Here is a 14,448-nt window from a genome sequence, read left to right as displayed (position 1 = left end):
CCGTGGCATTAGCTGACACCGGCATCTGAGGCTGAGCTTACATCTCTTTGCGAGCGTCCCAGAAATTGGTTATCTCTCTGTCAATGTCCTGTTGTCACTGGAGGAGAGCTATCCCTCACGGGGGGTCAACGACACACCGACGCAAATGCCAAGTGCCACGGCTTCCCGTCTGCACAGCAACAAAGATGTATGGGTAAACAGACAACAAGCTCCTAATCTCCTGCTGGGTCCGAGGGGACAGGATGAGACCAGAGAGATGGCCTGCAGCCGGCACCAGAGGGCTAACTCATCAGGGTCTGACTCGTGTGCCAAAAAGTTTCTTCTCAGGAGGGCTGGGAAGTGCTTTAGAAGTATTCGGGATAAAGCAGCAATACGCATCCAAATCAGTTGCGCCGGCAGAGAAAAGCAGCAGAAATGTTGTAGGTGGAAATTATTATGGCATGATCTCAGTTGTTTCTGTTTTTTTTTGTTCTCCACCAGGAAATTGTCAACTTCAATTGCCGTAAGCTTGTGGCCACCATGCCTTTGTTTGCCAACGCGGACCCCAACTTCGTGACGGGGATGCTGAGCAAGTTGAAGTTTGAGGTCTTTCAACCCAACGACTACATAATCCGAGAGGGCACTGTCGGGAAGAAGATGTACTTCATTCAGCATGGTGTTGCGAGTGTCATCACCAAGTTCAACAAGGAGATGAAGCTGACCGACGGATCCTACTTTGGAGGTTAGAACAAAATCGTGACAAATGGAAATCCGTTTTTGAAATACTTTCTTTCATAGATTGACACATGAGGATACATACATTAATTGTATACGTGGGTACTGCCATTCCCTCGTTCTGTTCTCTGTCTTCCTCTCTCTTTCTCTCGGCACGAGTCTTATTCCCTCTGCAAAACATTACAGTTGTCATTAATGTTTTAAATGTCAAATGTAATTTCATTGCACGTTGTTTACTCAAACACGACAATATCTGCCTGCGGATTTTGTCAATGTGAAAGCAAAGTAAAGTTTCCGTCTTTAGAGGATCTTGCATATTTTATCTCGTGAGTTCATCCCCACTATGTAAGGAGGCTGAGGAGTCTAAGAATACCTTCGCTTTGGTGTGTCTTGCTGCATGCCGTTCATGTCTCACGGGCGAGCTAAGGCAGGCAGCGAATGAAAAAAAGAAACGAGTCGTCTTTTTTTCCCCTGCTTGTTCAAACCACAGGATTGTTGTCATGCCACTAAGAGTGCAACACTTCACAGTATATATGGGATTGCCAGAGGAGAGGGTGCGTTTTTGACTTCTGCATAGAGTGGACATGTCATACGGTGAGATACGTGGCAGTTGCAGTGCAGTTCATACAGTTAATCCTCCGGGGCTGCAGCTCAAGAGATATTCTGCTAAAGAATCATTGTGGCACAGAACAAGAAGATCTTGATTCAGAACCTAAGCTGACATGTCAGGATAAAACCTTCAGCCAATAAGGCTCTGACAAATGGATCGTAATGGCAGTGAGCATTTATCAAACAACTTCAGATTAAAACAATGAAACTGCAGCAGCTTAACTGGCCACTGCTTCCAGTCAGAGGATGAAAAGTAATAATGGTAAGTTGACTGAACAGTTGTGGGCAAATCTGCAGCTCCCCTTAACAGCTTTACAGTGAGTTTCAGTTTATTGTTTGTAGTTTTCCAGCCGCATCCTTTTGGTTCACTCTCACGGCTCTCATGCCGGCATTTTTGGCCGTTTTCTGCCAAAAAAAGCTCAAAAAACTCTCTGTATGCTACCTGCTCAGCACCAAACAGTTAGCGGTTGGAGTATTTAGTGTTTCACCAAGGAGATGCTCGAAAACAAAAAAAACAGCTGAAAGAAAGAATAATATTGGATTTACAAGTAACAAGGTCGCCATGTCGACTTCAGAAGTCTTAATACGTCAATGTCATGTCCTCAAGTTGTGTCCAAAAAAACGCAGGTATATATAATATTACCCAAAATCCAGCAAAATCCTCACTTTTTAGAAGCTGAAAAAGACCAAATTTTAAAATACAGGACATTTTGAAGATTATTTTTGTACCACAAAAGTATTAACTCTACTTGTGTTGTGCTTCCTGTCTGGTGTGCAGAGACTCACAAATAACAGTCCAGCTTGATTCAGCAGAATGCAAAAGAGTTCATACTTTAAGTGCAATAAGCAGTGCAGGAAGCTGAAGGAGAATGTTCAGTGAAACATCAGCATCTAAAATCCGTTCAGTGAAAAGAGAAAAAAGCATACAGAGAACATGGAGAACATGCAGTCCATGTTCCCATTTAATCTTTTAATTCAAATATATGTGTTGCATCTGTCCAAATAATGAAGGGCGCACTGTTCTTTTTTGCCGTGTTCAGTCCGTGCCGGCCCACCTGCTGTTGCCTTCAGCCCAGCTGGTATTCTCACCGGCTCGCATGGCATTAGTAGATGAGCCCAGAGTTGGGAGCAGCTGGCTGTACCAGGCACCTCACTCTTCCCCCTTTCCTCCGAGGATTCACGCTCCCCTTACAAACCAGGCCGAGCCGTGGCTAGAATGAGAAATCGGTAAAGGGGGGACTGAGCCAGACACGGAGGGAGGCAGAGCGAGTAACAAAACCGGGCCCAGCCACAGGAAACTATTAGCATAGTAATGAGCAGGACATCGACGAGGACAGCAGGTCACAAAGCACCCCCCCCCTGCAACGGCCAATGCGTGCTGCACAGGTATCATAGTAATCACTCCTGGACCTCCGTGAATAGGATTACATATTGGTAGCACACAGCTCCGCAGTCGCTCTGAGGCAAAGGGACGAGTAGAGTGTAATGTACTCATTGACAGACAGACAGTGCATGGAACTCCCTATTGGGCTTAAATGTCTTATGGGACTCCCTCTCTCCTCCGTCTCACATCCGGATGGGGGGGGGGGGGGGGTTGCCATTGGAGTATGTGACACATGAAGTGATCGCAAATTTCCACAAATGCTCCTGGGGTCAACTGTGATGATTTGTTGCTAGGTGACGGACACGTCCATCGTGTGAAGCGTTAACAGGGCCATGCCTTACACACACACACACACACACACACATACCTTGGAATACACATGTACACAGACAAATGTCTTTCAGGTGACAGAGAGAATATTTCCCTTCAAAAGACTTTTTAAATATGTGTCTATTCTAAAAGTCGTGTTAATGTATAAATGCTTAAAACATGGATCAAGTAGTTATCAAAAGTAGTTGAGTAAGAGAGGCTAGTTGAATACTTTAGTTGAGTCCCACCTAAATACACGAATATGCACGCGTGGATGTTTGTGTTTTGAGAGATGGCTGGAGTGTAGCTGCACATGTTGATGTATGATGAATGTATGTACCAGTGTTCAAACAGTGAACATAATACAGACTCTTCCTGCGCTCCGTCAGCCGATTATCAACTGCCATGTTCTCAAACAGTCACTCGCAGCTGGAGTTCATTGCAGTCTGACAAAATGAATTAGTACAGTTGGAAAGCGCTACTCCAACAGAGGAAAACTGGGAGGAGGAGCAAAACAGTTTAGGCTCCCACTACGAAGTGTGTACGCCGAATGTGCAACTTGTTAGCTGCCTACCAGCCAATTAATTATCCCCGTACATCCCATTGTCAGGTAACATTTCTACCTCTGGATGTAACTGTGCAGGCTCGTGAATCGAACCCCTCGCTACCTGCCTTTGCGTCTGCCTCTGTTTCTCCACCATCAGTGAAATTACATTTAACAAGACAAAGGTTGTTCTTTCTCCCTCTCCTTGTTAACAGAGGTACCACTTAAAGGGAGCTTTTCTTTCCCACCCTAACAGCACTGACACCTTATTTACACCCACAGCTTGAGTACACGCTCTGCGCTCTATTTTCACGACAGCTCATGGCGCGTCATCGCGACACGTTAACATTTAACGGTTTAATCGAGATGGAAGTTGTGCTGTAGATTGGAAAAGAAGGGTTGAATGTCGGTGGAGGTTGAGCGGTGTCGGTGGTTGAACGAAAGCTCAGGGAAGTCGATGCTTAGAAGACGGCTTTTCTTTTACAAGCTTATAAAAGAGAAGAGAAGATGTAGGCTGAAGGAATGGGGCGGGGGCTGGATAGACTGTCTGCCTTGTGTCAATGATTCATGAAGACACTGAGGAGATAAGGCACTGTGAATGTCTGGTTTTTACCAAACCCCTATCACCTACAGTAGCACACATATTCATGTATTGACTGCTGGTTAGGTGAGGAAGTTCAGACTGGTTCAGACAATAAGCGTCTAAGTGAAAGTGATGTGACTCTTGATTTATTATCTACGATACATTTGCCTCAAGCACTCTACTTAATTACAACTTTGAGGTACCTTACGTATTAGTATTTCCACTTCATCCTACTTTTTACTTCTACTCCACTACATTCCAGAGGCAAAATGTGTTGTTTTTAACTCCATAAATCTGAGAGTTATAATCACCAGTTGCTTTTATTGTGACCTCCCGGAGAAAAGCAGTTTGTAATTGGACCCCCTCCGGTTTCAGATGTCCCTGAGCTCTGAGGTGGTTTCATTTATTTGTAAAATGATCCAATATTTCACAAAAGCAATGCATTTTTTGAATGGGGTTGATTACCACAGGGCTAAATGACCTCACTGTATATTCTGAGTACTTCTTTCTCCACTGATAATGACAACTACATCAGCATAATACTTTTTGTATTCTTTAATTGAGATCTTTAATCCAATCATTGTGTGTATATTACAGACAGGTGTATTGAGCGTATTTCGGTAAAAATAGTTGAACGCAAATAACAGCGGGACGGGAGCTGCAGGGTCATCAGGGTTCCGATGTGTTGCTCGATTGATCTAAACCTGACACAAAGCAGCGTGTTCTCTCTTCACACCTCTGCATGTGAGAAACTACAGGGGTTGAACCGGAACGCTACGTCACCATACCGTCATTGAGTCGTCCATTACATCTGAGAATGGATGCGATGCAGTGATGCCTCACAGACTTTACATTTTTTGTAAAGCTGACTACTGTCTGGTGTTATGGGACCATTAGCTCTCTGCAGAATGAGGAATTATCTTAGTATAATGCAGGTGACGGCACCGCTGATGGGCTTCTCATTTCTATGTACGTTCACATTCTGCTCCTGTGCCCTTTTGTACTCGAGGTTCATCTGTATGGTAATCTGAGCTGCAATTGGGATGATTTGGGATGAACTGCAAAAGGGGTGATTTCCTTTATGTCCCTCTGCACTCTTTCTTTTTTTTTTGTTTCCCTGCTCTCACTCTCTGTCCTCCCTTGTCTCTCCGTGTTCCCGCCGCACAGAGATCTGTCTGCTCACCAAGGGCAGACGAACGGCGAGCGTGCGTGCAGACACCTACTGTCGACTCTTCTCGCTCTCTGTCGACCATTTCAACGAGGTGCTGGAGGAGTACCCCATGATGCGACGCGCTTTCGAAACGGTCGCCATCGACCGATTGGACCGCATCGGTAAGACCTGCCCACATCTAATTCCTGTCCTGTCTGATTGGTCGAATCTCTTGCCTGTCATCGTGCCTTGTTGTCTTGTCTTTATCAGTATTTGTTTGCCTTCTTTCTTCATCACAGCATTGTGTCTGCCATCTTGTGCTGCATGACTTGTATGCTATCTTGTTTTTTTGTCTGTTGTTGTTGTTTTTTACTTCCGTCTCTCTTTGTCTTACGTAACATTAAAGAGAATTTGTTGTAACCAGCATTAATCCTTCTAAAGAACCAAAGTAGAGTTTTGTGGTTGGATTAACTGGAAGGCAGTGCATGTCGCTGTCCGGGAGGGAGTCACTTCGCCCCCTCGTTGGTTTGGTGTTGACCCCCCCCCCGCTGGATGTCAGCGAGTGGATGGAAGCTAACCTCACATGCATGTGTGTCTGGCCCTCTTTCCACTCATCTGCACTCCTGGGTATGAGCAGCACCCCACCCCATATCAGAGTTCTCTAAATCAACCAGACCCTGTAAAAACAAAGAGCAGGGCCAGGTGACATCAGGGATTCATTCAGCTCCTCGTCAACAATGCTTCCTTCTGTTCACTGATTGGTAGAAGAACCTGGCCTTGACAGATTAGAGTTGAAATAGAATAAGCGATAATGGTTCAGACACACACATATTTCTTCCAGTTAAAAAAGGGGCACATGTATGGAATACAAACAGGGCAATAATTGGTTGCATTGGCCCTTGTGTTTTCCAACTCCTTAGTCAAATGTGTTCAGTCTGCTCTAATACTTTAATTGAAACTAAGACACCGACAAATCAAACATGCGGAGGATAATGTGAAAGTGTTGTCCACAACGGAAGTAGTAGAACGTATGTCTTTGTCATCGCTTGTGTTTTGCTGCATTAGAAATATGTATTTTTTTTAATATAATTTTTCTCCTATATTACCTTTTGATATTATGAATAAGTTGACAATAATAAAAACGGCACGTTTAAGTGATAAGAAGGATTTAGCGAGTATACTTTGAGGCTTATTTGCATCGTGTGTTGATATCTCAGATGCTACTGCACATATTTTAAGATCTGGTACCCAACCCCTGTTTATAAGAAAGTAAAATGGCAATTTGTCAAATCCTGAAAAAGGCCGGTGTGAAAAGCGCGTGTTTTGATTCTTAATTTGGTTTTCTTTGTAGTTGAGGCGCTACAGTAGAGTCTGTACATCACGGCTGCAATGCGTGTGGCAATCCTAATGTTGGCGTGCTACGAATAGCTGACGTTAGTGTAGAAGTTTGACGAGCGTATGTCCACCTGTTGCAACTAAAAACAAAACTTTAATTCAAATTGCAGGTGGATGCTCTCTAAGTAAATGAATATCAGCTCGTAAGGCAACAGGTTACTGGTGGTGAATGAAATAAAATAGTTTTATACAATGCCTCGATCGACCTTCCGCCTTTGTAACACGGAAATGTAAAAACAAATTGATCATGAATTTGATGGCCTGTATTATTTCGTATGCAGGAAGAAACGGAATTTGTGAAAATAGACCACTTTTAAAAATGATATGATTGCTGCTATGCGGACAACCCGAGCAGCTCATCATCATCAATGATCAAACAAACAAAAACAAACTGTTATGGCTGCCGCCAACGCTAGAGGCCATAATGTTTGGTGCTTTGTTTCCCAATTACATTAACCAGAAAAGCAACATCACCTCGGTACAAAACTAGAGTTGAATTTGCATCGTGGCAGTGTGCCAATGTTGTCTCATGTCGGTGGTTAAAGCTTGCAGTCTGTATCTACTTCTCTATCTGTTGTTGTTGTTTTTCTTTGTCATGGCTTTGTATTTGTGTATTATTTTGCCGGACACAGGCACGTCAATATTGAATTGCTTTGCAACCCTAGTGTTGACTCAACATTGAAATACTGTAGTGTCAGGCAAGTCAGCAACAAGCAATGAGCAACAGATTATGAACAAGGCCGCTCAGAGCCAATCAAAAAAACAACAAGCACTGTTACTGTTGAGACAACCTTTTCTCCTCAGAATTACGTTCATATATAATCTGTTTTTAGGCGGGGGGGGGGAACATGATGGCGCCTGGATGGCTGGATTATATCAAATACATCTGTTCAATCATACTAACCTGCAAATTTACATCAAACAAATCTGCGAAATGCTCAGCATCAGTGTTCATCCTGCAATGTCTGCTCATGACAACTGATGCAAACTACTTGGTAGAGTTTCGAGAAAGAATGTGGTCATGTTTAAATATTTCAAATGACCACACAGATATTTGGTTTAATACGGGACACAAACCTCCATCTCGAGCTTTGTGCTTTAATCCATTCCGGAAGCCAACGCCCACACTTCCCCCCCCCCCCCCCCCCGATGTGCGACACGAATGTCCACCTACTTCTCACACTATAACACTACGAACCAATTGTGAAGAAGCTGCATCTGAACGTAATTCACAGGAGACAAGGTTGCATTATTTGTTTGGGCTAGCATAAAATTAAATAATCGTAATTTGCCCTGTGGTGAAGTCCCTTCACAACATGCCTTTTGGCCTCAACAGTCTAAATCTACATTTGCCCTTTTTATGACCAGCTGAGTTAACTTCACACCAAACGTTTCAAAATAAAAGCTGCCCACTCTGACGGACACTGCTCAGAGTGATATAGATTTGACCCATCCTTTCAGACTAACCATCAAGGGGGTTTTGTCTCATACGAGGGAAGATACTCTGTCATGATCCGTGCTGGTTGTATCGTTTCTACCTATGAACTGCATTTGGTTACATGCTTGTCTTGCTCTAAAAAGGAAAGAAAAGTAACCATGCTTTGAAACCAATAACGTGTTGCACATTTGACATTATTTTTTATCTATCTAAAAATTATTTGACCAGGAGTCCGTCTTGAGACGAGCACATCTCGTTTTCAAGAGTGTCCTGGCCGACGAGTAGGCATCAGGTAAACACTTTATTCCAATTCCAATATTCGAACAGGGACAAATTGACCAATAAAGGCATGCTAAATGGATCCGGTCTCAAATTCATCCTCCAAGAGTTTGACCTCTTGCTGGAGGTTTGCATCATCTGTTTAGTTCCTGCATCAGTGACACATAAGTCAAGTCACCCACACCAGTCCTGCAGATGTTTTGATGGACACATTCAAAATGTCAACAACGAAGACAATCAATGAAACAAAAGACAACCCATTCAGTGTCACATGCCATGCTTATTTTTGTAAGAGATCGTCACAGAATAATTAACTGGATTATGACCACATGCTCAGCTCTATTGGTGTGACATTTGTATTTATTCTTTGAACCTTTTGTTCAAAGTAAATTCACAAACAAACTCATGTCTGCAGATTAGTAAATTCAATTCAATTTATTTTTGTACAGCCCAAAATCACAAATTACAAATTAGCCTCAGAGGGCTTTACAATATGTAAACACTTTACTAATGCAATGCCACACACACCTTTTGTTACATGCAGATATCCCATTTCATTATCTATTCATGTTTTCACCAATATAATAAAAACGTTTGTTTCTGATTGTCTGGCTTGAAATATGAATTATGTCTTTTGTGTAAATGACTTGGGGGAACATTTTTAGCTTTTCTGACACTAAACAAAGGAAAGTATTTGGACAGAGGTACAGTAAAGTCATGCTGACTACATGTGGAGGGCAAACGTTTATGTAATCCATTAAATCACACACATTTACAACACTTAGCCTCTCTAAAATAAGTTCTATCAATAACCCTCAACAAAAAGCAAAAAGAAAAAACATTTCCTGCAGTGACTCATAAAAGAACAATTTATCACAAATTATTTATGAAATTGCCTTTAGAGTCAGAATGAAAAATGTCTCTATAAAGCCTTGAATGCGTCACAAAATTTGTGTATTTTATTTTTTGACAAATACAGCCTTCACTATTTATATGATGTTTGTGGACATTACGATGTTTGTGTTCTGCTTGTTTTTATCTGTTTGTTTGATTTGAGAGTTTTACACAAGTATGTTTTTGTTGTCAGATATGGGTTAATTACTTATTATTATTATTGGTGATGTTTGTATATTGATCTAATATCACTGGTTCCATTGTGCCAGAAAAGACGAATCACCAACACAATACTGTAATTATATTATTCTCAAATGGTGACTTGACCCATAGCTGAAACATTTTCTGTTTCAAAGTTTTGTATGTTAAAAAAAAAAAAAAAAGAAACATTTGTTTACCCATGAGTGATGTTAATGTTTTGTTGACGTTTTTTGCTTGTTTTCATTTTGAGGATACCATTTTTTTTTTTTTTTTTTTTTTACAATCTTCTGATAGTGTTTCAAAGTCAGTTCATAGATCAGGTAAAGTGCGTTTTGCAGACATGCTCATAAGTGAGTTCTGGCATTCACTGGGAACGCTGCCCAGGATATTTTGGAAATGAGAGAATATACAGTACAAGTTTAAAGTGTTTATTACGAGATCTGTCTGTAGACATTTGCACTGGAACAAATATATTTTCACGGTCAGAGCAGGCCAGTGTTTTTTTTTTTTAAATAAGGTGGTTATTAGGTACAAATCAAACACGGGTATCACTATAAGGCTGTGTGTATATATTCCACAGAAGGACTCTGACATTCACCGTGATGTAGTTTAAGTAGCACTAAAATGTTTCCAGCCTGGCAGCTGGTTAGTTAGTCACGTTCTTTAGTTCAGGGCTGATAAAAAATGAAATGCATTAAAGTTTACCTTGAGTTAGACTCTTTAAAGTGCCTGTGAATCTATTCTATTAAGGTACAATACACTTCCTCAGCCATTCGGATGATTTTCTCTCCGTTGTTGGAGCTATAATGTAGCGTATAAAATGTCAGCTTTCTGGAGAAGACGTGAAATTAAATAATTATCTTCTTAAAATAACTGACCGCTAAACGTTATATTGTTTGATAAGTGCCCATTTATCTTTTGCACAGCTTTGACTGAAAGAGAACGGGACAAAATGTCAAAGAGAGATTAGAGGAGGAGAGACATAAGAAGAAAAGGGGCAGCGGGAAGACACGGATGCTTGTTACCCTGAAATCCGAACCGAAGCCCTTTTTGTCTGACTGCCAGCAAACTTCTCAGGTTCTATTTTTTGCAGGAATAATAAATATGTGTTGTCCTTCCAATCTACAGAGTTTAACTGCGCCGCCTTTAAAAATGCAATGACGGCAGCCTTGTAAGTGAACAGTAGTGTCATAGTCAGTACGTGGTGCTAGTTTTAGCCTTCAACCCGACCCATAGCGGCTGTTCAATGGCTGCAAAACAAAGCATCAATCCTGTCTGATAGCCGAATGCACGGCCTGTTGGCAGCCTTGAGCGGAGAAAGCCGTCCAGAAAATGCTGCTCAACTGTAAACTCAGTGCAGAAGTCTTCCGCCCTCAAGGACGGAGCTTAACGATTGATGGACTGTGGCTAAAGCCTTCAGTCAACTCTGTCTTCTTCACTGACCAATCACGCTTCGCAGCCTGTCGATGCACAAGGTCCACAGTAATTGCAGGAAAAACATCCTCTAAACACATTTGGACACATTCATTCAAAGTAAAGATGTTAAATCTGTATTAGTATCATTGTCAAATGTGGCAATTCTTTCTACAAAAGACCAGTTTCAAGACATCCTTCATGCTTTACCATTTTACCACAGTGTTGCTCCCAAAGTGCTCGGTGTTTTAAAGAAGCCATCCGTCAAGTTTATATTATCTCGGTCTGTGATTTGTGACTGGCTGGGAAAGATTCCCAGGCCTGTGGGCACAAAATGGCCTTTACAGAGCAGAAATGAAGTACTTTTAAAAACTTATTTTTTACTGTATTAAGGGAAATGTTATATTATTTAATTTTGCATACAAATTTATACTAAAGTATAAAAAAATTGTATTTTGAACATTTTTATTCATGAAAATGAATCTAAATCTTCAGTTAATTCCATGCAAGATAACATGGCATTCTGTGGTGAGATGAGTAAAGTTTAGTTTTCCATAAATGTAATTAATGTATAATTATATTCACAATCTGTACCCACTGTGGTAGTGTGTTAGGAATAGATCTGTGTCGCTTTCTTTGCTTGTTTTTATTGTCACTTTGTTTATATATTTTTTTAAAGGTTATTCTAATTGTCCTTGTGGTGTGTTTTAGCCGAGTTGTTATTGTGATTTAAATACAACGTGGCTTTTAATGTTCTTAGTTTCGACTTATTGTCTTTGCTTCGACACAATACTGTCCAGTGACGTGATGCGTGGGTACAACTCATCGGTATTCTTCTGTTTCATCGTCAACATCAGCACCTTCACAGTCTACGCTGTCACGTCACACTTTCAGTCATCTTTGTCTCCTCATGTGTCCTTCATTCCTCTCAAACTGTATATTTCCCATAGTCATTACCATTGTGTGTCCTTCACACTTTATATTCAATGTGAGAAAAGTTAGTGGACGTGAAAAGATGCAGCTTGTAAGATTGAAAGACTTTAAATTAGTAGTGAATTCATACATTTAGTGGATGAAACTCCTATATTGAAGATGTGACAAAGAAAATGCGCTTTCAAATGTGTTTTTTTTACTAAAACATACAAGCTGCATCTTTGTTATTACTGTCCTGTATCCTGCCCTCTTCCTGTGGTTTAGGGCAACCAGAGTTTGCCACTGCTGTATGTGTTCACCTCTCCTGACTGCACCCCAACAGGGAAGAAGAACTCCTTGCTGCTGCAGAAGTTCCAGAAGGATCTGAACGCCGGCGTTTTCAACACGCAGGAGAACGAGCTATTGAAGCAGATTATCCGTCAGGACAGGGAGATGGTGATGATGGTGGACCGCAAGCAGTCCGTCACCGGGATGAACTCAACGCCAATGTCAGGAAACTCCATCATTAACTCACCTGCCCAGCCTCCCTTCCCCAGTGCCTTTGGCACCAGTCAGCTCCAGCAGTCCTCTGTTCCCCTGACCTACAGTGCTTCAGCTATTGCCAATGCCTCTGCTGCCCGCATGCTGCCATCCGCTGCTGCTGCTGCGGTGCAGGGGGTCTACTCTGTTCCCAGTCTTTCCCACGGCAGCCTGAATTCATCCTCCATCAACGCACAGGTCCCACTCCAGCAGCAAGGAGCGATCATGTCGCCCTGCTCCTTCACTGCTGCTATGTGTAGTCCGCCCGTGCAGACCCCTCTGGCTAACCGGAGCTTCCAGTACAGCTCGCGCACAGCCTCCCAGCTGTCGCTCATCCAGCAGCCCATCGCTCAGCTGTCCCTCTCCACACAGCAGCAGCAGCAGCTCGCCCAGCAGCTCGCCCAGCTGCCCGCTGCGTTGACTGCGGCCGCAGCCTCTGCAGCGCAGCAGCAGCAGCAGCCGGTCCCTTCACCGCAGCGGGGAGACATCCACAAGAGCACACAGGCTCTGCAGTCGGGCAGCTTGAGTCGAGACATCAGACATTTATCGGCCTCCCAACCGTCATTGCCACATGACGCATCATCTCTGGGGCCCCGAGTGCACCCAGCCTCGGGAGACTCTCTGACCTCCATCGTGCCGACGGCGGCAGCGATCCAGGGAATGAGTCTGCAGAGCGGCATCCGCACCACAGTGCCCCAGCGAGTCAATTTATTCCGGCAGATGTCGTCAGGAGCTTTGCCCCCGGTGCGCTCGGCCGCGGCGGCGGCAGCAGCGGCGGCAGCGGCAGCAGCAGCATCATCATCATCATCATCATCCTCCACCCAGCACAGGGAATCCCCCGGATCTAGGAGAGATTCTGTCCTGAGCAGTACAGAGACTGAGCAAGACAAAATGCGCTTCGCATCAAATTTATGATCCCATTTTTTCCTTTTAATTTTTTAAAGTTTCAAATCATTTTTAAAAATGGAGATACAACAAAAGAGATAAAGATGAGGAACTTCAGCGTTTTTGTTTCTCTCCTATTTTCTTCTAAGATAACCTCATAGAAACCCTGTACATACAATCCCTTGTATTATATTTTAGACACATTGTCTCCCTTAACTTAAGAATGTATATTATACAGATACATCTCTCCTTTCTTTTACGCCATATATATATATATATATATATACATATGTATATGTGTGTGTGTGTGTGTGTGTGTGTATATATATATACATATATATACTGTATATATACCGCTGTGTGTATGGGTGTGTAAGAGTGTGTGCGTGCGTGCATGTGACGGTGTCTGTAAAATCCAACTAGAATATTTGGCAATGGCAATTTAAAAGCTGTAGTATAAACATGAGTCTTCCTTTCTGAGAAATATAAAGAATTATATACAATGTATGAAGTTTATTTATTTTCTTTTTTTTTCTTCTTGCTTTCTTTTTTTTTTTTAACTGAAATGCATTGTGAATTCTGACGACTTTTTCTTTCGTTTTTTTTTTTTTTACCATCGAGGAAGAGAAACTGTATATCTTCTCCTATTAAGCAGCTTTAGGCACCACTGTGGAACAATACATGCAAGCAACTCAAAACTCAACCACAAATAATCTCAAAAAGCACACACTCATGAAATGAATCTCACACTGTCCTGAACCCTCATTCCAGAAACCAACACAAGATACGGAACTAAGTGTTATGTCGCTCTCGGCGGCAAAATAACAGTATGCTGAGCCACCATATCCCCACAGCGGCTCACGTACAAACCATGACAGTGTTATGGGTCCAAAGGGAATAGATAATAGAAATGCTGCTTTCTTTGTTTCTTTTCGAGGAGAATGGAGTGTGGAGAAAGACATGGATGGATGTTGTCGTTTTCTATTTCTAATTTCAGATGGCTGAGATGTTACGTAATGTTGCTTAAAAATTCTGTGTATATTTATAATATTTATAAACTAAAGATTATCACCATTATGCAATAGACTGTGACATAAAGATTACCTATATGTGTGCTGTACATAGTTTTGTAGAGCTAGTATTTACAGATACTGTGTGGTGCATTCTCTATCATAACAATGTCTTACTTCTATCAGGA

General features: G+C 42.2%; 1 protein-coding gene across 1 annotated transcript in view; it reads left to right on the top strand.

The window, feature by feature from the left end:
* The window catches only part of hcn1 (hyperpolarization activated cyclic nucleotide-gated potassium channel 1), a gene marked incomplete at both ends in the record, with an annotated part of 53,998 nt that extends 40,718 nt beyond the window's left edge, over positions 1 to 13,280 (top strand). The window contains 3 exons of the mRNA XM_079289884.1: positions 481 to 721; positions 5,311 to 5,475; positions 12,169 to 13,280. Coding sequence (XP_079146010.1) covers positions 481 to 721; positions 5,311 to 5,475; positions 12,169 to 13,280 — 1,518 coding nt within the window. The remainder of the gene's footprint in view (positions 1 to 480; positions 722 to 5,310; positions 5,476 to 12,168) is intronic.
* Between the last annotated feature and the right edge of the window lie 1,168 nt (positions 13,281 to 14,448).

The sequence above is a fragment of the Melanostigma gelatinosum genome, assembly GCF_949748355.1.
Source record: "Melanostigma gelatinosum genome assembly, chromosome: 18".
NCBI classification, from domain to species: Eukaryota; Metazoa; Chordata; class Actinopteri; order Perciformes; family Zoarcidae; genus Melanostigma; species Melanostigma gelatinosum.
Note: the sequence above shows the minus strand (reverse complement) of the source record. Positions and strands in the feature narration are given on the sequence as shown.